The sequence below is a fragment of the Trichosurus vulpecula genome, chromosome 9, assembly GCF_011100635.1.
Source record: "Trichosurus vulpecula isolate mTriVul1 chromosome 9, mTriVul1.pri, whole genome shotgun sequence".
NCBI lineage: Eukaryota > Metazoa > Chordata > Mammalia > Diprotodontia > Phalangeridae > Trichosurus > Trichosurus vulpecula.
Genome location: NC_050581.1, coordinates 123,261,313 through 123,287,044, shown reverse-complemented (window position 1 = coordinate 123,287,044; position 25,732 = coordinate 123,261,313). Strand labels below are relative to the sequence as shown.

At 47.2% G+C, this 25,732-nt stretch overlaps 2 protein-coding genes across 5 annotated transcripts in view; one reads left to right on the top strand and one right to left on the bottom strand.

Moving 5' to 3' along the window:
• Window positions 1-4,898, bottom strand: part of NISCH (nischarin) — a 49,118-nt gene extending 44,220 nt beyond the window's left edge. For 2 of the 4 annotated variants that reach the window (XR_005009111.1, XM_036737867.1), the window contains exon 1: window positions 4,593-4,878. Coding sequence is in view for 2 of the 4 variants with exons in the window: in XM_036737867.1 (XP_036593762.1) it covers window positions 4,593-4,691 (99 nt within the window). In the remaining 2 variants the exon portion in view is untranslated. Of the gene's footprint in view, window positions 1-4,592 lie in introns of all 4 variants that reach the window. The other 2 variants (XR_005009110.1, XM_036737866.1) reach the window with 2 other exon arrangements.
• A 9,279-nt stretch (window positions 4,899-14,177) lies between these two features.
• TNNC1 (troponin C1, slow skeletal and cardiac type) lies at window positions 14,178-20,668 on the top strand. The gene is made up of 6 exons (XM_036737589.1): window positions 14,178-14,386; window positions 17,592-17,622; window positions 18,695-18,841; window positions 19,559-19,673; window positions 19,834-19,970; window positions 20,193-20,668. Exons 1-6 carry the CDS (start codon window positions 14,363-14,365, stop codon window positions 20,222-20,224), a joined length of 486 nt encoding a protein of 161 aa, XP_036593484.1. The 5' UTR covers window positions 14,178-14,362; the 3' UTR covers window positions 20,225-20,668.
• Window positions 20,669-25,732: the final 5,064 nt, after the last annotated feature.

Below are 25,732 nucleotides of genomic sequence, written 5' to 3'. Positions count from 1 at the left end.
TATATACACATACATATATAGACACATTTATATGTACATTGAATAAATATATAAATTACATACAACATGCACATATAAAATGATAAAGACATATACATTTTATTTATTCTACTTTTCTAAAATAGAATAATAACAGAGTCGTGAAAACCAAGCCTATGTTACAAGAAAAGGGAGGGAGGTTTAGTCAGGGAAAACCGGGGAGTCGAACAATCCTTCATTCTCCATTGCGAGGAAGGGCCCAGACCAGCTAAACTTTATTCTCCAGACTTCACCATGGTCTCAAGGTGACTATGTCCCCATTCCTTTTCAGCTCCTTTTTATATGTAGTCTTACCCATTAGAGTGTAAGCTCCTTGAGGGGAGAGACTGCTTGGTTTTGCTTGTATTTGTATCTCTAGCTCTTAGCACAGTGCCTAACACATGGTGCTTAATAAATACTTGTCAACTTGATTCCACAACCCACAACTGAATATGCCCTGGTCAGTTCCCCAGCCCCCGAAAACAAATATCACATTTGGAGGCTTTCTTGCCGATCAGCCACTTTGACTCAAACCAATTCATCTAATACATAAGCAAGCATAACCTTCCTAAAGCCCAGCTCTGACTCTGTCACATCACTATCTAGACAAAACATCTTCAATAGCCCTCTTCTACTTGGGCTATAAAGTCCAAGGTCTAAGTCTGGCATTAAAGGCTCTCTGTACCCTTCCCTCAACCTATCACTTATCTCTCTTTAAAAATAGCAATTATACCTTTTAATTTTACACTAGTCATTTGCCTACCATAGAATTTCAAAGCACAATACTGATTTCATTGCATCCTTTATCTCCCTGGTACCACTTTACATCTGTAAGACTGGCTAACATGATAGAAAAGGAAAATGACAAATGCTGAAGGGAATGTGGAAAAACTGGGACACTGATGCACTGTTGGTGGCGTTGTGAACAGGTCCAACCATTCAGGAGAACAATCTGGAACTTCACCCAAAGGGCTAGCAAATTCTGCATACCCTTTGACCCAGCAATACCACTACTAGGCCTGTATTCCAAAGAAATCAAAGAAAAAGGAAAAGGACCTACTTGTGCAAAAAACATTTATAGCAGCTCTTTCTGTTGTAGCAAAGAACTGAAAACTGAGGAGATGCTCATCTATTGGGAAATGGCTAAACAAATTGTGATGGAATACTATTGTGCCATAAGAAATGACAAGCAGGATGGTTTCAGAAAAACCTGGAAAGACTTATACATACAGATGCAAAGTGAAGTGAGCAGAACCAGGAGAACACTGTACATAGTAACAGCAATATTGCAACAAAGGAAGACTTAACTCTCTCATCAAGACAATGATACAATACAATTCTGAAGGACTCACCATGAAAAATGCTATCACCTCTAGAGAGAGAACTGATGAATTCTGGGAGCTGACTGAAACTTACTTTTTTCTCACTTTGTTTTTCTTGATTTTTTTTTACCACACATTTAATATGGAAATGTTCTACATGATTTCATATGTATAACTGATATCATACTGCTTGCCATCCAATGGGTGGGGAAAGGCAAGAGAGCATTCAGAACTCAAAATTAAAAAAAAAGAATGCTAAGAATAAATAAGTTTACTTAAAAAAATAACACTTGTCAAAAGGAAGTAGGCCTGGTTGATATTCTTATCTCAATTGGAATGTTGCATTTCTTCATACTGGCTTTCCTTCTTGAGGCAATTAGGTCCCTTCCAACTTTAAAGACAGGAAAGTAGCTTGGTGTAATGGAAAAAATACTAGACTCAAAAGTTAGGTGGGATCTAAACTCAAATTCTGTCTCTAACCCTAGCTATGTGGCCGTGGAAAAGCCACTTAATTCCTAAGCCTCAGGTTCCTCTCCTATGTGAAAAAGAGATAATAATGCCTGTAGTAGTTTTCAAAGTATTTTTAAAAGGCTGTTTGGTGTCAGGCCCAAAAGAGAATTTGGCAAAGTGCTTTATAAGCCTTAAGTATAAGCTATTGTGATTATTAAAGTTCAATGCGATACAGTCTAAGAGATCTAATTCAAACCTCTCGTTTAGAAACAGCTGGTGGGGCGGGGGATAGAGAACTGTACCTGCAGCTGAGAAGACCTGAACTCCAATTTCAACCTCAGACGCTGCTCGGGGGTGTGAACCTGGGCCAGTCACTTAAATTCTACCTGCCTCAGCTTCCTCAACTGTAACATGGGGGTAATAACAGCATCTATTGTTTGGGGTCGTCGGGAGGATCAAATTCGACATCGGTGAAGTATCCAGCACAGTCCCTGGCACACAGTAGGACCTCAATAAAGGCCTGTTTCCTTCCTTTCTTCCTTTCTGCTACACAGTGTTGGGAGGATCAGATAAGATGATACGGGTAAAGTGTTTTAAAGTCAGACCCATGAAGAAATGGAGACCTAGAGAAGAGGTGTGATACAGCCAGTTTATTCTTGCGTCACAGCAAATCTGGAAACATAAGATTTTTCTTTTAATGGTGGGACTGGAGTTGAGATATAATAAAATCTGCCTTGCCCAGCGGAGCCCATAGTGTTACAAATGTTAGCTACTGTTATTATCACATATCGATACCTGTAACTTTTGCTGCTATAAGGACATTATACGCAAAGTAATATTTAAAGGATCTTCTGCAGACAGAAGAAAGGTCACGCCAGGATTCTGACGGGTCAGTGGCAGGTGAGGTAAGGGTGGCAAAGGCATGCAATCAGTTAATGTTTCCTTCCCTGAGAGGACCAAGGTCTAACATTCTGCTTTCAGGGACAGTGTGGCAAGCTTAATATGTAAGCTCAACACAAACGCCAAAGCTCTGGTTTAAGCATCAGCCCTCTTCAGAAAAGTCCCTACACAGCAGTATTGAGTCAGGTTGCAACTGACCTAGCAGGAATACATGAGGCAAAGACTATCTTGTACGGGTCAATCCATATCCCCTCTAAATATCATCAAAGACTGGGGTCTTTGCTCCACATCCTCTGGCATACAGGCAAGAAGCTTGATCTATACTGATGTCTGAGGTCTTTGCTGCAGAGACACAAACGAAGTTGCCTACAAGTATTGCTCGATAAAACCAAGACCACTTGGGAAGTTTTTGAGTAAAATTGAGTCATAATGCCTTCAGAGTGATTTAAAATTGAGCTATCAAACATGAGAAATTACTCTTCATACACAATCAGGTCAAATTTCTAGCACTGGCTCTGGAGTAAGAAGACTGAGTTCAAATCCTGTCTCAGTCACATACATTGTGTAACCACAAGGAGGTTAATAATGGTTCCTAACCTCTTTGTACCCCGTTTCCTCAACTGTAAAAGGAGGTTGGTCTAGATAGGCCCTAGGGTTATTCCAGGTCCAAAACAAAGACCCTATGATCTATTTTACAAATAGAAAAGCAAGTTAAACATCTTAGAGATTAGGGAAGAGGCAGTTTTTGTCTTTTTTTGTATCTCCCACCTGTTATAGCAAAGTACCAGATAGAAGCTTGTTGGCTGCTGTTTCATGATTCATCCAAGAGCCAGGAAAGAAGATGATTAACTCAAATATTTAAGCTCTGATAACTCTACAGACTCTACCAGGCAGCTTTCCTAATCAGTGCAGATGAATTTTAAGTATTCTTGCATCTATGAAAATGAGCTGCTGCCACACCTCGAAATCACATTAGAGCCTTCCAGATCTCTTCCTCGGTTTAAAAGAAAATCAGTTTAAAGAACCCTGGGAGGGAGGAGAGGCCAGGAATTAATGCCCTCAGGATAAAACAGTCCCAAAGGCTTTAAACTGTAGGCTAGGGGCTAGAGAGTTTAAAGAATGAGATTTAGAGAAAAATCTGCTTATAGCCTAAGCTCCATTTGCTTATACTCTCCATCACCCAATGAGTCAGGAAGCCAGGGTGGCGACAACTCCAAACCATTAGGCCCAGATAGGTGATTTCGAGGCTGTGAAAACCCGGTCTCCTACCTAGGGTTTCCACCTCACAGGTGCTTTGGGGGGTGGGGTGGAGGTGGGGGCACACCTTACTCTATGTTGCCTAAATAAATGCCTTTCCTTGGTTTACTTCCCCAGCCTACCCCGCCTAGATCTTGTCGGCGCATACTTGCATTTCTCTCGTTCTCTCCCCCCCTCCCATTAGGCAGTGAGCTCCAAGAAAACAGGGATCGTCATGTGCCTTTCTTGCATCCTCCACGGCTCAGTACCTAGTACACAGCAGGAGCTTAATAAATGCTTGACCCCCTCGAGGATTCAGACCATTCCCCCGCCTCCCAAGAGCCCCACTCCACCATCCTCAGTTTCCTCCCAAGGCAGAGTCTTTCATCAGTTTCCGAGCACTATCGAAATTAACAATTTTAACGTCCCCCCTCCCCCCTTTCCCGCCCCCGGCCCCTAGACGCGCATGCGTGTCCCAGCGGCGGCTCGCAGGCCTCCTCTCAGGGTCCTTCCGCGTCCCTTGCTGCTAAGGTGCTCCGATCGCCTGTCTCCGACGATGCGGAGCTGCGGAAAGGCAGGGTCCCATTTTCGCCCTTCTCGATGTCCCCCTGACCTTCTGGCTGATCGAGGACCCGGCCCTCCGCCCCCGCCTCCGCGGCTCCTCACCGTGTAGTTCTCCACCAGCTCGGAGCCCGGGATCCGCGCCTCTTTGGCTGGCTCGGCCTCCTCCTCCTCAGGCCCAAAGCCCCTGGCGGCCGCCGCCATGGCCCGCGGAGCCCGCCCTTGGAGGGGGGGGGTCACTGACGCCTCCTTCCCCCGGTGACTCTGCCGCAGCCACCGGTCCGGCCCCCGCCGCAGCCCCGGAGTCCGCGGAGGTCGCCGGCGCCACCCCAGGCCTGCAACCCGGCTCCGGCCGCGGCTTCCGCCGCCATATTTGTTTGCATCCGGCTCGCGAAGGAGGCCCCGCCCAACTTTATTGACAGCTATTGGACGCGCACACGAGTGGGGCGGGGCCGTGGTGGAGCCTTTCCCCTTTGCCTCGTCTCGCATGCGCCCGGTGGTTCTCCCTGCTCTTAAAGGTGGATTGTCTGACTAAAAGGATTCTCAATTACCGTCTGAACCCCGTCTCTCCCTTTCAGCCCGTGCCTCCCAGAGCAGCCACCGACCTACTACTGGCGTTAATTCATGCCTTCCAAACCAGAAATTTCAGCGCTTTTTACAGTTGGGGAAACTGAGGCATAATGAGAGGAAACCACTTAGAATCCCAGCAGGTCTGGCAGGGGCTTTGAAGCCCAAGGGTTTCCCCGGTGCTGTTCCGAAGCACGCTGAGGGAAGTTTTTAAGCCGTAATAAAACTCAATAAAAGAACCTTTTTAATACCTCCAAACCTAAAAAAACTGATTATTTTGTCTTCCTTATTCATAATAATAATCATTTTTCTATAGCACTTTCGGGTTTCAAAGACTTTCCCCCTACAAAAACCCAGGGAGGGAGATAGGACAAGTAGATTTGTTCCCACTTGATACATGAGGGTACAGAAGCTATGAGGGTGTTGTGCCCTGCCCAGGTAATGAATTTGTTAAGTGTCAGAGCTGGAATTCGAATTCAGCTCTCCCAATTCCCAAGCACTGCCTCATTGCATCTTGTTCTTCCCAGCCCAGGTTCTCTTGATTCTCAGCTCCCAGAATCATAGAACCTGAGAGCCAGAAGGGGGTCTCCACACACGCAATACCCCTGGCCCAGTGGTCAAACAGCTTTTGCTCCTTAGATTGCAAGCTCCTTGAAGGCATCTTTTAGTATCCCCGGTGCCAGCGCCAGGCACATTTTGTGGTTGTTGACTCGTTTTGATGAGGTTTAGATTGTGGGAGCCCCCTTGAACTCCCCTTGAATCTTCCCACTGGATGAGGTTACTCTTAACCTAGCCTAGCCCTCCATTGTCTGGCTAGTTTCCACCCTTGATCCTATCAAAGTGTCTATGCCTAAATCTGTTACCCTTAAACTAGCCTAGCCCTACATTGTTATCTCCAGGTAGCCTTCTGCTAGTTCCCACCTTTAATCCATTCTCTTGGTCCCTGGAGTCTGATCTCACCCCAGTCCCATCAAGACCCTCCTTAAACTTCTCCTCCCATCATCCCAGTTCCACCCTAGATCCCTCCCACAATCTTTGTGTATGTAAGTTTCATCGTGCCTCCATGGAGGTGCTCCGATTCCACCTACCTCAGATGGAATCTGGCCCAACAAGCGTCACAAAGGGTGAGATTTCTTAAGACAACCCAATATGGCGAAGCTGTAATAAACTTTGCCTCTCTTTGGCTGTGAGAAGGCTTGAGTCGAATTCATTCGAGCAGGACCTGGTGTGTTGGTATTTTGGAGTCTCGAGCATCTCTAAAAACATTGTTCCCTCACCTCTTCAGTTTCACTCACATCCAACTCTTGGTGACTTCCTTTGGGGCTTTCTTGGCAAAGACACTGGAGTGGTTTGCCATTTCCAACATAAGCACTTGCCCACATGCCAGGCAAGGCAGCTAAATAGTGTAATGGATAGCATTCTGGGCCTGGAGTCAGGAAGACCTCTTTGTGAGTTCAAATCCAGCCTCAGACGCTTAGTAGCTGTGTGACCTTGGGCAAGTCACTCAACCCTGTTTCCCTTAGTTTCTCCGTCTGTAAAATGAGCTGGAGAAGGAAATGGCAAACCACTCCAGTATTCTTGCCAAGAAAACCCTAAATGGGGCAACAAAGTTAGACACAACCGAAAAATGCCTGAACTTCCTGACTCCAGGTCCAGCACTCTCCCTGTTATGGTACACTGCCTCTGGTTAATCAAGAAAGATTATTGACTCGGAAGACACTGGGTTCAAATGTTGCCTCTAATGTTTGCTCTACCCATGTGACCTTAGGCAAATTGCTTAACCTCCCTAGGTACCAGTTTCCTTCTCTGTAAAATGGGGGAGTTGGGCTAGCTTAGACTGCCTTTGAAGCCCCTTCCAACTCTGGGTCTATGATCCTGGGATCCCATGGTATGGCCAGACCTAAAGCCAGTAAGTAGAAGAGGGAAGACTTGTACCCAGGGGCCAGGCATGGTTCCCACTCATTATAAACCACCTCAAATGTTTGCATACTACACAGGACCCTGGGCCAGTCACTTAAGGTCCCTAGGCTTCAGTTTCCTCCTTTGTAGAGTGGGAGTGATGACAGTACCTATGTATGTGTGTACTTATCAAATCTTAAAGCAGTATAGAAATGTCAGTTATTATAACATGTTAATTCCTCCACCTTCTGGCCTTTTAAGAGCAGATAGTATAGGTCCTAGCATTGCCTCTTTGAAATGAAAACTTGGTGTGATCTCAGCCTTCTTTCATACCCTGCTAAAGACATCCTCATGACTGAATTTAGGGTTTGAAATAGGGGTCTGAACCTTAAAAGCGGTCTCCTGAGAGCTGAGTCAGAATTAACTTCAAATATTTCCCTATGAGATTACCTCCTGTTTACACTATATGCATATTTTGAATGTATAACTCTTTGCCTGGGGCCTCCCCTATTCCTGCAGGCACCCCTTGAGAGCAAGGACTGGATTTTTGTCTTATTTTGTGTCCTCACTGCTCAGCCTGCCACATAATAAGCACTTAATAAATGCTTATTGATTGACTTACAGAAATAGAGAAAATTCAGGTAACTAGTACTCTAAAATTCAAATGACAGTTGATCCTAAAATGTAATTGTAGTTAATAATTCAAAACTCACAGCATAACTGTCCCAGAAAAAAACAAGCTAAAAGTCTAGATTTATTAACATGTTATTTAAGGCCCTTCCACCCACCACTGTTCCCAACAGATCTCCTTAGCCTCATCTCCTGTTACTTATTCCTTTACACTGTACTCCTCGCTGACTTCTTTCTCTCTCTGACTTGGATCCATATGGAATGTCTTAACCAGTCAATTCTTACCCATCCTTCAAAGCCCAGCTCAAGTACTGCCACCTCCATGAAGGCTTCCTCCCTAAAGACTAGTAGTGATCTCTCCTTTAAATCCCTAGAGAAGTATGCCTGTACTTCTATTATTCACCTATCACACTCTGCTTCATATTATAGTTGTCTCTTGACTGGCTCTAGCAGCCCCACTAAAGACTAGGCCTGTTCCTTCTCTTTTTACCCTCACACTTGTAAGCTCCTCGAGAGAAGGTCCTAGGCCTGCAAAAGAAAGAAAGAAAACTTACTGATGCCCTTTGTCTTTCTGTCACAGTTATTTTCCCATATTTCTTTCCCTTATGACAAAAGGAAGAAGATTAAGCAAAAAAATCATATACAGAAATTGCGTCTGACAGTGTATACACTATTCTGTTCTAGTAGTCCCCCACCTTTCCACCATGAAGGACTGAATATGTTTTGATATTTTACTCAAGACCTCCATTGGTTTTTCAGTTATTCAGAGTTTGCTTCAGATTGTTAAATTTTCATTGTTGTGCATTTACACCTCAGAAATAGGCAAACACCATAAATCAGGATTTAATTTATTGTTAAATTCTTGATTATCTAGACTTTAAAACATGTTAATGATATAGATTAGGGACAGAGACAAGATGGCAGATTAGAACGAGCAATCTAGCTGAACTTCTCAACATTCACTTCCATATAACTTTAATGCCTCAAATCAAATTTTAGAGCAGCAGAGCCAATAAAAGGTCAGGATGAGAGATTTTTCTGATGTAAGAAAACTAGGAGGTGGGCAGGAGAGGTCTGGGTGACTCCTGGGTGCAGGCCTGTCCTGAACACAGGCACATGGGGGCAGCAACAGCAGCAGCTTCAGGAGCTCTCAACCCAGAGGCAGTAAAGGGGTTTGGACAACTGGCCAGAAAGAGATCACTAGGGAATGGTTGCTGGCAGTGGGTACAGTTGGCACCGATTGGCAATTTTATTACTCATATGCAATTCTGGGTCACAGTTCTAGGGTGGAGAGGAGCACTGGCGGTTTTTCATAAGGGAGCCTTGTTTCAGTTCCAAAGCAGAGAGGAGAGTAGATTTGCAACTTCAGAGGTACTGGTCACATTTCCAAGGTAGAGAGGAACACTACTGCTTATAGCTGCAGGGGGAGCAGGGACCTTTCCTGGGTGGAGACCAGAGCTCAAACCAGGAGAGCAGTGACCACACCTCTCCCTGAGTCACACCACCTTGGAAGCACCAAAAACTTGTACACCCCTTGAACTAGCTCTGAAAACAGCACAAAAAAGCCTAAAGCTTGGCACAGTGTCTCCCCACCACAACATGAACAGAGTCCAATTTTAACATAAAGTTCAAAGTCAAGAAATAGACTGGGAAAATGAGCAATCAGCAAAAAAAAAAAAGAGCTTGACCATAAAAAGCTACTATAGTGGTAGAGAAAGCCAAGACAAACTGAGAAGATGATAACACAAAAACTTCTACAAGGAAGCCTCAAAGAAAACTGTTAATTGGACACAAGCCCAACAAAAATTCCTAGAAGACTTAAAGAGAAGAGTGTAAGAGGAAAAAATAGGAAATGAGAGAGATGGAAGAAAATTATGAAAAGAGAATTAACATCTTGGTAAAAAGAAGCACAAAAATTCACTGAAAAAAAGAACTCCTTAAAGAACAGAATTGGCCAAATAGAAAAAGAGATACAAAAGGTCACTGAAGAAAATCATTCCTTAAAAATTAGAATTGGGCAAGTGGTATCTTGACTGCATGACACTCCATGGGACATCAAGTAATACAACAAGGTCAAAAGAATGAAAAAATATGGAAGAAAGTGTGAAATACCTCATTGGAAAAACAACTGACCTGGAAAATAAATTGAGGAGAGATCATTTAAGAATTATTGGACTACCAAAAAAGCCATGATTTTTAAAAAGAGACAAAACATTGTATTTCAAGAAATTATCAAGGAAACCTGGCCTGATAGCTTACATCCAGTGGGCAAAATAGAAATGGAAAGAATCCACCTATCACCTGAGAGATCTCAGAATGAAAACTCCCAGGAATATTATAGTCAAACATTCAGGAGGAAATACTGCAAGTATCCAGAAAGAAACAATTCAGACATCCTGGAGCCACAGTCATGATCACACAAGATTTAGCAGCTACCATGTTAAAGGAGTGGAGAGCTTAGACTATGATATCCCAGAAGGTCTAGGAATTGGGATTACAACCAAGAATAACCTACCCAGCAAAAGTGAATATAATCCTTCACGGAAAGAATGGATATTTAATGAAATAGAGGACTTCTAAGCATTCCTGATGAAAAGACCAGAGCTGAATAGAAAATTTGACATTCAAACACCAAACTTAAGAGAAACATAAAAAGGTAGTTATGAAAGAGTGATTATGAGGCACTCAAAGTTAAATTGTTTACATTCCTATATGGGAAGATAATACATGTAACTTTTAACAAGTTTATCATTATTGGGGCAGTTAATAACAGTGGTGGGATTCAAATGAATTAACAATTGGTTCTCCATGGAACCCAGCTGATGCGCTGACCCTTCTGCTGATGTGGTAGGCACAGGCCCCACCCTCGCCAACAACTAGTTCGAGGAACTAAACCTAAAATTAGGTACCAGTTCTACTGAACCGGGTGCAAACATGCTGAATCCCACCACTGAGTTAGAGGGAATCTACATAGACAGAGGGGAGGGGTGTGTCAATTATGTTGGGATGATCTCCAAAAAAAAAAAAAGGCAGGGTGAGAAAGGGTGATACACTGGGAGAAGGGGGAAGGGAGAAGTAGAGTGGGGAAATTTTTCTCACATAAAAGAGATGTGCAACCATTCTGGAGAAAAATCTGGAATTCTGCCCAAAGGGCTATAAAACTGTACATACCCTTTGATCCAGCAATATTGCTACTAGGTCTGTACCTCAACAACAAAGGAAAAGGACCTATATGTACAAAAATACAGCAACTCTTTTTGTGGCGGCGAAGAATTCAAAATTTAGGGGATGCTCATCAATTAGGGAATGGCTGAATAAATTACGGCATATGATTGTGATAAAGTAGTATGTGCTATAAGAAATGATTAATTGGGTGGTTTCAAAAAAACATGGCAAGACCTATAGGAACTGATACAAAGTAAAGTGAGAAGAACCAGGGATCATTGTGCACAGTAACAGCAACGTTGTGATGACGGTCAACTGTGAAAGACGTGGTTGCTTCGATCAATACAATGATCCAAGACAGTTCCAGAGGACTCATGATGAAAAACTGCTCTCCACCTCCAGAGAGAGCACTGATGAAGTTCAAATTGAAGTACAATTTTCTCATATCTTTTTTGCAATATGGCTAATATAAAAATGTGTTTTGCATGATTCCAAATGTATAATTGATATCATATCACTTGCCTTCTAATTGGGGAAAGGAGAGCAAGGGAGGAAGAGAATTTAGAACTCAAAGTTTTATGTTAAAAATAGATTTTTAAAATAAAGTACATTAAATTTAAAAGTGTATCTTGCACATGCCCCATTCCCCCCACCCCAGATGGTTTTTAAACATTCACCAGCACTGTGCTCCTATGTATCGAACCTTTGTTCTTTTTTCCTTTAGCCTCCTTGGGGCTACATGCCTACCAGTGGCTCAAAGGATATGAATAGTTCAAATTCTTTGGTTGCAAAATGAAAATTGCAAATTGAACTAAAAAAGAATGGTTGGACTGTTTCATAGTTCTACCAAGAGTGCATTAGTGTGCCAGTCTTCACACAGCTACTCCAACGTTGACATTGAGTGCCCCTTCTTTGTCATTATTACCAAGTTTCTAAGTGAAATCTTACAGAGGCAGCTGGGTGGTGCAGTGGGTAGAGTGCCAGGCCTTGAAGACCTGATTTGAAATCTGACCTCAGACACTTACTAGCTGTGTGACCCTGGGCAAGTCACTTAACCCTGTTTGCCTCAGTTCCCTCATCTGTAAAATGAGCTGGAGGAGGAAATGTCAAACTAGTATCTCTGCCAAGAAAACCCCCAAAAGGGGGTCATGAAGAGTCAGACTTGACGGAAATGACTAAACAGCAACAAGAAGTAAAATCTTGGAGTTATTTTAATTTACATTCCTCTAAGCACTAATGATCTGGAGCATATTTTCATATGGTCACTTCCTACCTTCCAGGCACAGTACTGGAACTAGGCACGCAAAGATAAAAATAAAATAGCTTACTTTCTACTGAGGGGCATACAATGGGTATAGAAGGGTAGCATAAGGAAAAAGGAGAAAAAGAATATTAACAAGTGGGGGGGTAGGTCACAGGAGTCATTGTGGAGGAAGTGGCACTGAAGCTGAACCTTGGAGGAAGACAAGGATTCTGAGAGGCAGAGATAGGAGGATTGTAGACCCACAGCCGGTAAGCCCAGAGGAATTCAGTGATTTGCCCACGGAAGTGCATTCCAGGCATGGAGAATGACTTGGTCAAATAAACAGAGGCAGGTGGGATGGAGCATCAGGTTTCAGGGTGAGTGGGAGCCAAATTGAAGATGACTTTAAATGCCAGACTAAGGAGTTTATACCGTATGGGTACTAGGGAGCCAATGAAGGTTTTTGGCTAAAGGAGTGTGATGATCTGATCTGTACCTTAGGAAAATTATTCTGGCTGCTGTATGGAGGATGGATTGAAGAAGGGGAGAGTCTGAAAGTAAGAGGAGACCCATCAAGAGGCTATTATAATAGCCAAGAGGGTCTGAACTAGAGTGGTGAGTATGAAAATGGAGGAACAAAGGGGCTTGGTAACCGATGGGACAGGGGAGTGAGGGAGAGAGGAGTCCTAGATAACTCGGGTTAGGAACCTTGGAGACGGTGACCAAGAGGATGGTTGTGCCTTTAACCAAACTGCAGCCTTTTTTGAACCTCCCTTTCTCCTCCCCGCCACCTCTTCCCTCTTCCCCTTCTCTCTCCCCACAGAGTACATAGGCAATCCTATGCTTGGCCATGTTCGGGAGAGATAGTGATGTAGAAATCCCAGCTCCTGGCCCCCACTCCTTGGTCTGAGCTCTAACTCCTGAAATCATGCCGTATTCCTTTGAATACACTGTTTTTACTTCTCCTTCTCCATGTACATGTTGTCTCTACCCCCTCCCTCCCACAGGATAAAGTATGCTCCTTGAGGGCAGGGACCGTTTTGGGTTTTGTCTTTGTACCCTGGCAGTCAGCGTCCTGTACCTAATAGACATGTTGCAAATGTTTGTTGTATTAATAAGAATTTCAGAAACAGCAGCAGCTTGTGAGAATGAACCCAGGAATCAAGCAAGCATTTATTAATTGCCTACTGTGTGCTTGGCACTGTGCCAAGCTGGGGATACAAGGAAAGGTAAACACAGTCCATGCTATCGGTGAACTCACAGTCTAAAGAGGGAAACAAGTCATACAAACAGATACTCAGGTTAAATTGGAGGTAATCTCAGAGGGGAAAAGGGAAGGGAAGGAGGAGGGAATAGGCATTTACATAGCTCCTACTGCGTTCCAGGCGCTGTGCTAAGCACCTTACAAAAGGGGAACTAGGAAAGGCTTTTTGCAGAAAGTGGGATTTGGGGCAGGACAAAGAAGTCAGGGAAGCCAAGAGATTGTGATAAGGGGGAGAGAATTCCAGGCATGGGAGACGGCCAGTGAGAGTGTCTGGGCTTGGGAGATGGGGAATGTTGTGTGAGCAGCCGCAAGGAGGCTCAAAGAGTACAGGGTACTCTGGTGGGGAGAAAGGGAGAAGGCTGGAAAGGTAGGAAGGAGCCAGCTTAGGAAGGGTTTAAAACAGACAAAATTTTGTATTAGATTCTGGAAGTAGTAGAGAGGTCCTGGAGTTACCAGATGGGATGGGAAGTGTGAAGCGGTCAGACCTATTAACTAAGAGTGAGGGGAACAGAGATGAGATGGGGGAAGGGAACGATAGCTAACACCTCCCCAACAAACACACATCTCAATACAACCTATAAGGATGAGAAGATCATAGATCCAGGGCTGAGAAGGGCATTCGAGCCAATCTCCTTTTGCCGATGAACAGACAGATGCCTGGCAAGTGGGAAGGGACTTGTCCAAAGGCCCCTAAACAGTAAATAGCCAAGGTGAAATGCAGGGTTAACTGAAGGGTTTTTCCCACTAAATTCGTTGCCTCTTTAGGCCCCCCAATCTCTGCCTTTCTTCTCCCTAGTCTTGCCCTATATCTAGACACAGGATGCCTATGAGGCAGGACCTAGATAAAACTCCCTGTGACTCATAAGCCCCTGAAGGGACAGTGGCAGAGGTGACAGTCCTATTCTTGCACCCCCACCCCCAGGGCCAGAAGGCTTCCAGCGTCCATGCATCTCCCCACCCCTTTTCTAACTGGAGAGAGAAGAATGCTGATTGACACACCGGGTGCTATATAACCCAGGGCAGGATAGCAGCCTCACACAAGTATCCTGCTTTGTGTGAGCTGCCACTGGCCTTCTCCCACAGGCGGACCACAGTCATCACCTCACCATGGATGATATCTATAAAGCAGCGGTGAGTGATTCCTTAGCATCTCTAGAGGTCCCAGGCTTTCCCTGCCCTACAAGGCCCCCTCACCCCATCCCATCCCCAAGGATGTGCCATCTTAACCTGGGGGGTGGGCACCTGTTCAGTGGGCACATTTCCCAGAGAAGGAGCATCCTCAGCCCTCCTGGTCAGTGGGCTGGCTCCAGGGCTGATTTTCCTGGGAAGAGGTTCAGCTGGTTGGGGAGACTTTGTGTTCATTACACAGAGGAAGCCCTTCCCCTGGGACCACTCCTATAGGTTGGGTGGGGGTGAGGGCTTAGCTCCAACAGCAGTGCCTCAGAATAAGCAAGCATAAACTTACTGGTGACCCCCTTCAGGACATTCAGGTCCAAGGTGCCTTGGAGGTAACTGTTGTATTAGAGAGAGCACTGGGTTGTAGTCTCAGGTCCTATGCTTGAATTTGGATTCTGCTACTTATTAGTTGTATGCCTTTGGGAAAATCTTTCTAGGTCACCTCAGTTTTCTCTTCTGTAAAATGGGGAGATGAATCAGATGACCTCAAAGTGTACCTTTTAGCTCTGAATCTTATGATCTTACTAATGTAGTCTTTGGCCTGGAGCTCCCCAGCAGCAGGCTCCAAGGGCATCCTGTTATCTCCTTTTGCTGGACTGAGCCCCCAGACCTATAGCCCTAATTCCTAAGGACCCTCCCTGTATTCTGGAGGTGACCCCATTCATGCCACAGGCTCCTTCCTGTGGGTAGATCAGATGTCTCCAGTGTTGGCAGGACTGTGGGGATTGGGGAAGAGATGAGAAAGCAAGGAGGTAATGGTGGAAGAGAGGAAACGGGGCAGAAAGCAGATGAAGGGACAGGGATGAAGGGAAGCTAAAGAAGGAAGACAAGAAATCAGGGCAGAGATGAGGGGCAGGCACAGGAAAGGTGCTTGAAATCCCCCTTCTGCCACTTAATTACCCAGATGACCCAACCTTGGGCAAGTCACTTAACTTTCTGGGTCTCAGATTTTTCATCTGAGGCAGTTAGACTAGATAGCCTAGCCTGAGGGGTCTCTTCCAGTTCTAAATCTTAAGGTCCCAGAAGCATGGAGATGAAATGGATAGAAAGGTGAAGAGGGGCCAGGAGGAGAAGGAATCTGGAAGATGATGAGGACAAAGAGCAGAGCTTAGCAACGGAGCAGCCCCAGAGTCTGGGGGGTAGAAGGGATAAGTGATGGGGGAGGGGGGGAGCTTAGGGGCAGAGACGAGATGCCCAACCCTTACACAGCATTGAATTCTTTTAACTGGCATCTGAGACCTGGCCTGGAGACAAACCCCACCCCGTTTCCCTTCTCTCTCTCTCTCTCTCTCACTCACTCACTGTCACTGTCACTCTCTGTTTTCCTCTGTCTTTCTCTTCTCTCTCTCTCTCTCTCTCTCTCTCTCTCTCTCTCTCTCTCTCTCTCTCTCCCTCTCCTTTTCTCTCTTCTCTCTCCCTCTCTGTCTCTGTCTCTCCTTTTCTCTGCTCTCTCTCTCACTCCCTCTCTCTCTCTCTCTCACTCACTTACTGTCACTGTCACTCTCCATCTGTTTTCCTCTCTCTTTCTCTCCTTTCACTCTGTCTGTCACTCTCTGTTTTTCTCTGTCTTTCTCTCTCCTCTTTCATCCTTTCTTTCCCCTTGACTGACTCTCTCTCCCTCCCTCCCTCCCTCTCTCTCTCTCTCCTCTCTCCTCTCTCCCCTTTCTTCTCTCTCTCTCTTCTTTTCTCTCTTCTCTCTCTTTGTGTCTCTGTTTCCTTCTTTGTCTCGTCTGCTCATTCCCTCTCTCTTACACATATTCCTTTTCCTTCTCACTCTCACATTGACTCCCTCCCACACAAGCATGGGGTAGGAGTAAGGCTGAGGGGACTGTGAAGGGGAGACAGGAGAAACATGAGCTGTGCTGCCAAGCAAGGAGGCCCTTGAACTGGTGGGTAGGGCTTTCCTCTATAGCTCTTTGCTTGTAAGTGAGCAGAAGAAATGGGAGAATCCAGGTCCTGAGTTGGTCAGCAGGGTTTGCAGTCCAAGATTGTGGGGAACAGGAGTGAGCCCCATCAATATGAAGACTGAGGGCCAGCAGGGAGAGAATTGAGAGAACTGGAGTTTCCCGGGTCCCTGCCCTGACAGGATTGGCTTGAGGGAGTCAGAGTGTCCCAGATTTAGCAAAGAGGGAGGTGTAAGGACAGAGGGCCACAAAGACACAGGGGCCTTAAATGCCATTCCCACCTCTGCCCATGACTTTCCTGCTAGGGGAATGGGAGAGGGGACTGAACCATCCTCCTTGCCCTCTCCTAGGTACAGCCAGAAGCAGTGCCTCTGGAAACCCCAAACTATGCCTCTCCCTAACCCTCTTCCTCTCTCTCCTTTGGGGGTACAATAAAGACCCCTTACAATTTACTTGCCCCAGGATGAACTGCAGCTGGGGTGCCTCAGAACATCTCAGCTCCAGCCAGGGAAGAGGATACTCATTGGGGGTAGGCTGGGGAGGGGAGAGCTTGCTGCCTAGGCCCTATTAAAGACCCTCCCCTCGGTCCACAGTGACCATCCCTGCTGAGACATAGCCCTCGAGCAAGCTGCTGGGGTCATGCCAGGCTGGAGAGAAGGGTCTTTAGGGTGTCCTGGAAAGGGGAGCCAGTCCCTTCCACCCCATGTCCATAAAAGGCTCCAGGGACCTCCGAGCTAATTTTGGCTCTGTAGGCGCCACTGGGACAAGTGCACAGATAACAGCCCTCCCTCACATGCCAGAGCCCCTAGCTTCAGGAAACAATCGCCAGGTTTAGCTTTGTCCACTGTTAAAAATAGTGTCCATCACTACCCCAGGGTTTGGTTTCAGGGCTGGGGCGGGGGTGGCGTGGGGGAGGGGGAGCCCAACTCGGTTACCTCCCCCGCTCCCCAGCCCCTGCCCAGGCTGGCCTCTGCTGTCGGGGAGGATCTGGTTTTATTGTCCCCACAATAAGAGGTCGGGCAGCTGCCTGGCGGGTGGTAGGAGGCAGGTGGGGGCAGGGGTGGGGGTGGGGAGAGCAGAGGTTGGATTTCACCAGGACATGGCCTAGCTGGGAGGGCAGGGGGCCAGAGGACTATTGTTACTCACCCACTGTCTGAGCCAGGCCAGCAGAGGTGACCTTGGCTGAAGGACCTCCCCACTGCAAGACCCGATGGACCCACGGGTCTGTGTTCATTCCCATTTCCCCTTTTCCTTAGGTAGAACAACTGACGGAAGAACAGAAAAATGGTGAGTGGCCCCCTTCTCTGCTCCCCCTACCACCTGATAGAGTGGTTGGGCCCTCAGGTTCTGTTAAGTGAGAAAATCCATGCTTTTAAATGAACGTGAATTTGATTAGTCACAACAGCAACTAAAGAGACATTTGACAAAGAATAACCTACAGACTTGGTATGAATCTGGACTTGGGGACCCTTTGCCATGACTCTGCGCTACCTCAATCAATCACCCAGTCAACAAGCTGAGAGCCATTTGCTAGGTACCAAGCAGGCACTCAGTAAATCACCTCTGCCCGAAACGAGTTTAATATTTTCTATTGGGAGAGACAACACGTACAGGTAGAAATAGATACAGAATGTAGACACAGTAATTTTTGCTGTTGTGCAGTTGTGTCTGGCTCTTCATGACCCCATTTGGGGTTTTCTTGGCAAAGATACTTGAAGTGGTTTGCCATTTCCTTCTCCAGCTCATTTTACAGATGAGGAAACTGAGGCAAACAAGGTTAAGTGACTTGCCCAGGGTCATACAGCTAGAAATTGTCTGAGGTTGTCTTCCTTACTCTGGACAGGGCTGCCCCACACATGGTAATTACAAAGTGACTAAAGGGGGAAGGCTCTAGCAGCAAGGGGAGGAGTGCTGCTAAGGAAAGACCTCAGGGTAGCATTGGAGCCAAGCTTTGAAGTGAGGAGGGACTGCATTCCAGGCATGGGGTACAGCCTATGCAAAGGTTTGGAGGTGAGTGACGGAAGGCCACATGTGACAAATAGCAAAAAAGTCAGTTTAACTGGACCATAGTGTGCGTGAAGGGGATGAATATATAATAAGCCTAGAAAGATAGCTTGGGCCCATGGTCCACCAGTTGGTGACCAATGATCCTTTAAGGTCCCACCTAGCTCTAAATTCTATTATTCTGTCACTATCTAGATGACCTTGGGCTAGTCCTTTTCCTTCTCTGGGCCTCAGTTTCCCCCTCTGTACAATGAGGTTGGTGGACTCTGTCCTTGAGGGCTTTTCCAGTTTGAATATATCTTGATTTTCTGAGATCATCCCTTGCCCCCCTGTCCTTCCCATCTCCCCCTTGCAGAGTTCAAGGCTGCCTTTGACATCTTCGTTTTGGGCGCTGAAGATGGCTGCATCAGCACCAAGGAGCTGGGCAAGGTGATGCGTATGCTGGGCCAGAACCCCACTCCGGAGGAGCTGCAGGAGATGATCGATGAGGTGGATGAGGATGGTAAGGCCCTCTCCCCATACCCTGATCCCCTGGGCCTCCCTTTGAAGTGAGAGAGTGCTCTGATGGGGAGGGGGAGGGTGGGATAGTTGGAAGTCCTGAAAATACCTTCCACCCTCCTATTCTACCATCCCCTCATGGTTACGTAGTCCCCTGTCCTGTGTGGCCCTCACGTGAGGCTGTTAGAATTAGTGGCCCAGGTGGCAAGAGAGGCGAGACAGTCTTGTCTCAAGAAGGCCAATGGTGTGAATTAAGAAGTGATTGTAGAAAGAGTCCTGGGAGTCAAGAGGCCTTGATAGGGTCAGATCCTGGTTCTGCCCTTGACTCTGAGTAAAAATGAACCAGTTCTTAATTCTTTTGGGGTTTCCCTATTTATAAAAATGAAAGTTGTAGTCAGAGGACTTGGATTCAAATCCTGATTCTTCTATTTACTAATGTGATTATGGGCAATATAAGACCTCTCTCTTGGACTCAGTTTCTCCAACTGAAAACAGGGACAATGGACTAAATGACTTCTAAGTTCCCCGCCAGCCCCTACAGGATGGAACTGTAAGCCCCCGAGGCTGAGTATTCAGGAATTCAGGCTTCTCTTAACTTCTTACCCACTAAAAGATATACTTTCCAGGGAGCCCCAGCTCTGGCTCCCATGGCACCAAGGAAAGAGCCACTGGGCATTCCTTCCAGAGTGACCGCAGCCTCCCCTTGACTTCCCATACCTAGGCAGTGGCACAGTGGATTTTGATGAGTTCCTGGTCATGATGGTTCGATGTATGAAGGATGACAGCAAAGGGAAATCTGAGGAGGAGCTATCTGACCTTTTCCGAATGTTTGACAAGTGAGTGTCCTTGCCCAGGCTGAAGGATGGCTGGTGCTGTCCAGGGCGTCCTGCCTCTCTCTCTTTGGCTGAGGTGGGTGGGGTCCCTGGGAAGGCGGTGAGGAGGTGGATAGAGAGGAGCCCATCTTTGAGTGTTCTTCTCTCTACCCTTTTGACACAGGAATGCAGATGGCTACATAGACTTGGAGGAGCTCAAGATAATGCTTCAGGCCACCGGGGAGACCATCACGGAGGATGACATCGAGGAGCTCATGAAGGATGGGGACAAGAACAATGACGGCAAGATTGACTATGATGGTGAGACGGGGCAGTGCCCAGGCCTTCCCTGTCCCAGGGACTCCTGTCCCAACCAGGAGTCCCATGGGTCATTTCCTCCTACCCCAAACTGTCCCTGTTCCCTAACCCTCTTCCCTTCCCTCCCTCTCTCCATCTCCAAGCTCCAGACTCCCATTAGTCCTGCTGCCTTCTCCCCTGACTGGCCCTTTCTAACCCAACCTCCTTTTTCTTCTCTCTGGGCAGAGTTCTTGGAATTCATGAAGGGGGTGGAATAGACGAGACGCTGATGGAGCCATGTACGTGCACCCTTCCCTTGCTTTTCTCCCCTCCCCCATCTGGCCTGGCACCTGGCATACCCCTGAGCACAAGGTCAGTGGCCAGGCCAGCCAGAGGGACTGTGGGATAGTGGGCTCTCCATGTTGCTGCCCAAGAATGGAGAAACCAACAGGCAGTACCCGCCAGCCTCAGGCACCTCTTCCCCATGCCTGTGCCCTTGAGGACATGCTGTCTGCCACTCTGAACTCTACCATGGCTGGAACCACTGAGCCACAGAGCCCAAAGCTAGCCCTTCAGCTATCATTGCACTGAGATCCCTTCCTTCCCCTTCCCCATCCCTGCTATCTTTCCTTTCCCAAGCTTGGAGAATGTCCCGCTTTGGATGAGTGAGATTCCTGGAATAATGCAAATAAAGTGGTTTTCCAGGAGGCCTGGCATTCTCACCAGGGCCTTGGAGAGTTCTTGGGGAAGCTTGGGGTTGAGGGAATCATTGTGATGAAGACAAAAGGTGGAGACCTGTGCCTGAGCTGGATGGAACACCATTCCTGGTGTCCTGGAAAGCCCTGCTTTCCAACCCCCAAACCCAGAAGCATGGCCAGCCTCTGCCACTTTTCCCCTTTAACCTTGGGCAAATTCGGCATAGCCTCTCTTGGCCTCTGCTTCCTTGTCTCCGAAATGAGGGGAGTAGACTACATGGTAGCGAATGCTTGGATCCTGTGTTTCAATGACCAAACAAGAAACCTCATTCCCCTCCCTCCCTAGCCCTGAGTTTACCCTTGTCCACTTCCATCCACCTCCAGCATCCAGGAGAGCAGGGGCATTTTTCCTCTTTGGATCTCAACACTGGGATCCCAGTGTAGCCCTGCCTGCCTGCTCTCCTGAGCCATCCTCCTCTCTCCTTCTTGGCCTTTGCACACAGGAGGCAGTGGGCTGGATTTGGAATTAAGAGGGCCTTGGGTCGAATCCCAATTTGGCGACTCCCTACCTGTGTGACCTTAGGCATGTCACTCAAACTCTCTGAGCCTCAGTTCCCTCATCTGTGAAGTCAGGAGTGGGACTCAATGACCTCTAAAGTTCCTTCTGGCTCTAAATCTGTGATTATCTTGCTTGTCCAGTGAGCTGGTTCAAGTGCAAAATTTTGCTTCATTCTGATGAATTTCAGGATGTAATTCTATTTTGTTGCAGTTGTTCAGTCGTGTATGACTCTTTGTGACCCCATTTGGGGATTTCTTGGCAAAGATACTGGGCTGGTTTGCCATTTCCTTCTCCAGCTCATTTTACAGATGAGGAAACTGAGGCAAACAGGGTGAAGTGACTTGCTCAGGGTCACGCAGCTAGGAAATATCTGAGGCTGCATTTGAACTCAGGTCTTCTTGACTCCAAGCCTGTGCTCTATTCCCTGAGCCACTTAATTTTATGTTGATAGATGAACAACAAGCCCTTGAATAATCCAGCTTGGCATCAACTAAACACACCAAGCTGGCTTTTGAAGTTTCAGCTGATTAAAGCTTCCACATCAGAAAGTGCCCTCTTAGCTTCGCCTTGGGTTCTGACCTGATATTCACTCTCATGGATCCCACCTCACCTGGAGGACATCTTAGAGTCACAGTATATCCTAGGACAGAAAAAGGTTTGAGGTCAGGTTTGGGGGAAATTTGGGGTCAGAGGACCTACATTCAAATCCTGCCTCTGGTCCTTAACTAACCGTGTGACCATGAACATTCACTAAACCTCCTTGGGTCTCATTTTGCTCATCTCTAAAATGGATTGGGCTATACAGGCTCTAAGGCTATGATCCAGGAGCAGTGCTGGAGAAGCCCCATTGTTCACTTGCCCAATACACTCTTTATACAGGGGAGGAAACTGAGGCCTAGAGAAGAGAAAGATTTGCCAATGGTCTCATCCCAAGTTAGTAGCAGAGTCTGGACTAGAAAACAGATCTCTTGACTCTCAACTGAGAGCCCTTTCCATTGGACCAGGTCCAAATGTAAGTGGGGGAAAAGACTAATTCCTCCCACCCTGGGGGCTTTTCTTCTGCCCAGTACCCTTCCTATGATACACCCAGGAACCAGGGACAGTGACTAGTGCATTTTGGAAACCATGAAGTGTCTAAAAAAAGAGAGATTCAGTCATAGGTGGGAAGGGAGGTTCAAGAAGGATTCTGGGGTGACAAGAGGTACCCTACAGAAGCAAGAGTCTGTTCTGTTTTAGGGAAAGAGCCTTGGATTGGGAGTCAGGAGATTTGGGTTCAGTTGTAGCCCTTACTGTGACCTTGGCAAGCCCTACTCCCCCCTTTTCCCACTCAGAACAACGGGGGCAATGGTGCCCGTCCTGCCAGCCTCCTGTATGCGTGGGGGGTATTGTGGATGCACAGAAAGAATAGATAGGAAGGTGTATCCTAACGGGACCCTGGTGAGGGGTGAGGGAAGAGGAAGAGCATCTGAAGTTGTTTGAGACACCTGCCCCCCAGCTCCTCCCTAGACTCTCAGCCAGCTGCTTCCACCACCATTATTTCTCAAGGCCCCAGGAATGCCAGCTGTCTCTGTCCCTCCCCTCCTTGAAGCCCTGCCCCTTCAGTGTTGGCATTCTTGAACTGGAGTGGGGGGGAGCCTGGAGGAATTGGAAGACAGCTGGACCCAGTCAGGCATCTTAGGGCTGGGCAGAGAGGAGCTGATGCCTAGACTTCCCACCCCCACCTTCCAGCTCTTCCTTTCCAGATTCCTCCCCTCCACCACCACTATCAGTTCTACTTCAGGGTTTATGTTAATTCGCAGAAACATGGAATCCTAAAATCTCAGCGCTGAAAATATCAAAATGTCCTTGGAGCACATCCTCTAGCCCAACTCCCTATCCAAAAGATGACGTCCACCTGCTTGAATATTTCCCGTGATTGAGAGCTCGCTCTACCTGGGAAGTCTATTCCATTATTACCGGACAACTGTGATTTTTAAGAAAGTCCTCCTTTACTTATGAGCCATGATCTGCCTCCCTGTAACTTCCAGCCTTCGGCCCCAGTTTTAGACCCTGGGCCAAATCAACTCCCTCTAATTCAAGTCACACAGTGTTTTCTGAGTCCCCTGTGGACCTGGACTTGAGACTGCTGGTGCTATCAGAAGACACAAAGGAGACTCAGGGAAATGGGCAGAGAACAAAGAAGAATGGCTTGTGCCCAAGCATTCGGAGGCGAATTTTTGATGTCTATCCTATACTTTGGGCTTAGAGAGGCCGCTGTCCAAAGCATTCACACAGCAATAACCCTTTTACCTCATCAAACTCGCACACACTGCGCCGGCGCGTGCATACACACACACACACACACACACACACACACACACACACACTCATGAACGAACCACAACCAATATGTATGTGTGGATCCTGTGTGCAGGACACAATACACACACAAGGGATTCCTATACATATATGGACATCAGATGCAAATACATACACCTGTACACACATGCCGTTGTCCTCGGTGGTCAGAGTGGAAGCCAGGGCTCGGATAAACTTGGGTCCCCTACACTCTTCATAATGACCACTTGGTGGAGCCAGAACCCCATTGTTTGGCTAAAACCCACATCAAGCCTTTCTTTAATGAGCGTCTACTGTGTGTGTGGTTGTTTTTTAGGTGGGTGGCAGTGTGGGTGTGTGTATGGGTATTTTGGAGGTGGGTGGCGCTACTGACATTATGAAGCCTCAGGAGGGAAAGGGAAGTTTCAATTTTAGAGAATTTTAGAGCTAGAAGGGGCTTTAGAGACCAATTTGCCTGAGCCTCTCACTGCAGATCGGAAAACTGAGACCCAGCAGATTCAGGACAAGAAATCCATTTTCTTGGCTCCCAGATTTTCCCCAGGTTTTCACACTCAAGTTTCATTGTGAACCGAATATCTCATTGCTCCTAATCCCCAACCCTCCATTACTGTCCTGAATCCCCGGCTCAGAAGGATAAGGAGAAGGGACACTCTACCAAGAGACAGTCTACCACAGGGCCTTCGGTATTAGGAGGGAAGGGACCAGTAGGCCTGAGAGCCTTGGACACTGCTCCCAGCAATGAGAGCGGTAGTTCAGCCCCTTTTTCTGGGAAGGGGCTGAACTTTCAATGCTTGAAGGGACTCCAGTGGGCGCTGAGTACCTCTTGTGGTCTCCTTGACAAGTGGTCCTGATAGCCTCTGCATGAAGACCTTGAGTCACAGGGAACCCACTCCCCTCAGAGGAAGTGCCCATTTCACTTTGGGACAGCCCTAATCTAGGAAGTGTAGAGTAGGGGAGGCTGTGGGGTCTCTTTCCTAATGCTGGCAGCCACGTGCCAGGGCTGACCCTACTGGCCAAGGGCAAAAGTGGCCTAGAAGGAAAGATGAAGACTCAAGGACTCATCTCTTGGCTGCTTGTTCTTTCTGAACCCCACCAGCTCCAGAGACCTTTGGAGACAGGGGCTGCTGAGGGCTGGAGTTGACCACTTCCTATATGTTGGGATGGGGGATGGAAGGGAGTGAGAGCTCTGTGCATCAGGAGGTGGGGGAGTGGGACATCAAGGGGTGTAAGACAAAGAACAATCAAGAGATCTGGAACCTCGTCCGGACTCGCTGTCTGGCTCTTCCCCTTTCTAGACCTCAGTTCTTCCATCTATGAAATGACCTCTAAAATGTTTCTCCCTGCCCTACCCCCCTCAGATATCCTAAGATTCCGGGATTTGGACCTACTCTGTGTGGGGGAGTGGGTGGAGAAGAAGCTCAGCCAAACAGAGAGGACCCATTATTTCCCATCCCCTTGGGCGACTGAGACGCCGGGAAGGGGGTAGGGGTGAGGGAGTGGAGGGGTGGAAACCAAATAGCAGTGCAAAGTGTTTGGAAAAGGGAGTGCCAGAGATGGTACGCAGCCCCTTCCTTCTTTCCCATCCTCCACAAGGCTCCAGCTTCTAATTTTTCAGAAGGATCCTGGGGAGGCTGAGTTGCTAATGTGAGAGTTCCGGAACCAGCTGGAGGCTGGGCCTGGGGGTGGGGAAAGGGGGTGGAGGAGAGTCGATTGATCTTTAGGGGAATGGTGAGAGGTGGCTTGGGGGTGTTTTTTGGGGGGAGCAGGGAACTCTGGGATAGGTTGGGGGCCTTGGTGAGTAGGTCTGGTGCAGAAGGTTCTGCGTAGGGGGTCTCTCCAGTTGGGCTGGGTCCTCATGGATGATCTCTGTGAGGGAGGTTTCTGTGTGTGTGTGGTGGTGGGGGGAGTCTCTCGGCATAATCTAGGGCTATGTCTCTCTCTAGCACCCAGGCTTGCTGTTGTCTGTTTTCTGACCAGAGTCAGGGCAGGCCTTTGTTGGGAACACAGAGAGGATCCTGCCCCACTCCTTATTCCAGATCTTAGCCTCCTCCTCAATGAATATTCTCGCAGAATACTGAGTTTCAGAGTTCAAAGAGTTTAGTGATTATCTAATTCTATCCCCTAATCGGGCAGATAGGGAAACTGAGGCTAAGAGGGAGAAAGGGGCTTAAGATCACATTGCATCAACCGAGCTA

Bases quoted from the DNA above. Each gene is read 5' to 3' on its own strand.
- TNNC1 (XM_036737589.1), top strand. From the start codon at position 14,363: ATGGATGATATCTATAAAGCAGCG. The intron at 14,387-17,591 runs GTGAGTGATTCC...CCTTTTCCTTAG, and splicing joins ATGATATCTATAAAGCAGCG to GTAGAACAACTGACGGAAGA. The intron at 18,842-19,558 runs GTAAGGCCCTCT...TCCCATACCTAG, and splicing joins CGATGAGGTGGATGAGGATG to GCAGTGGCACAGTGGATTTT.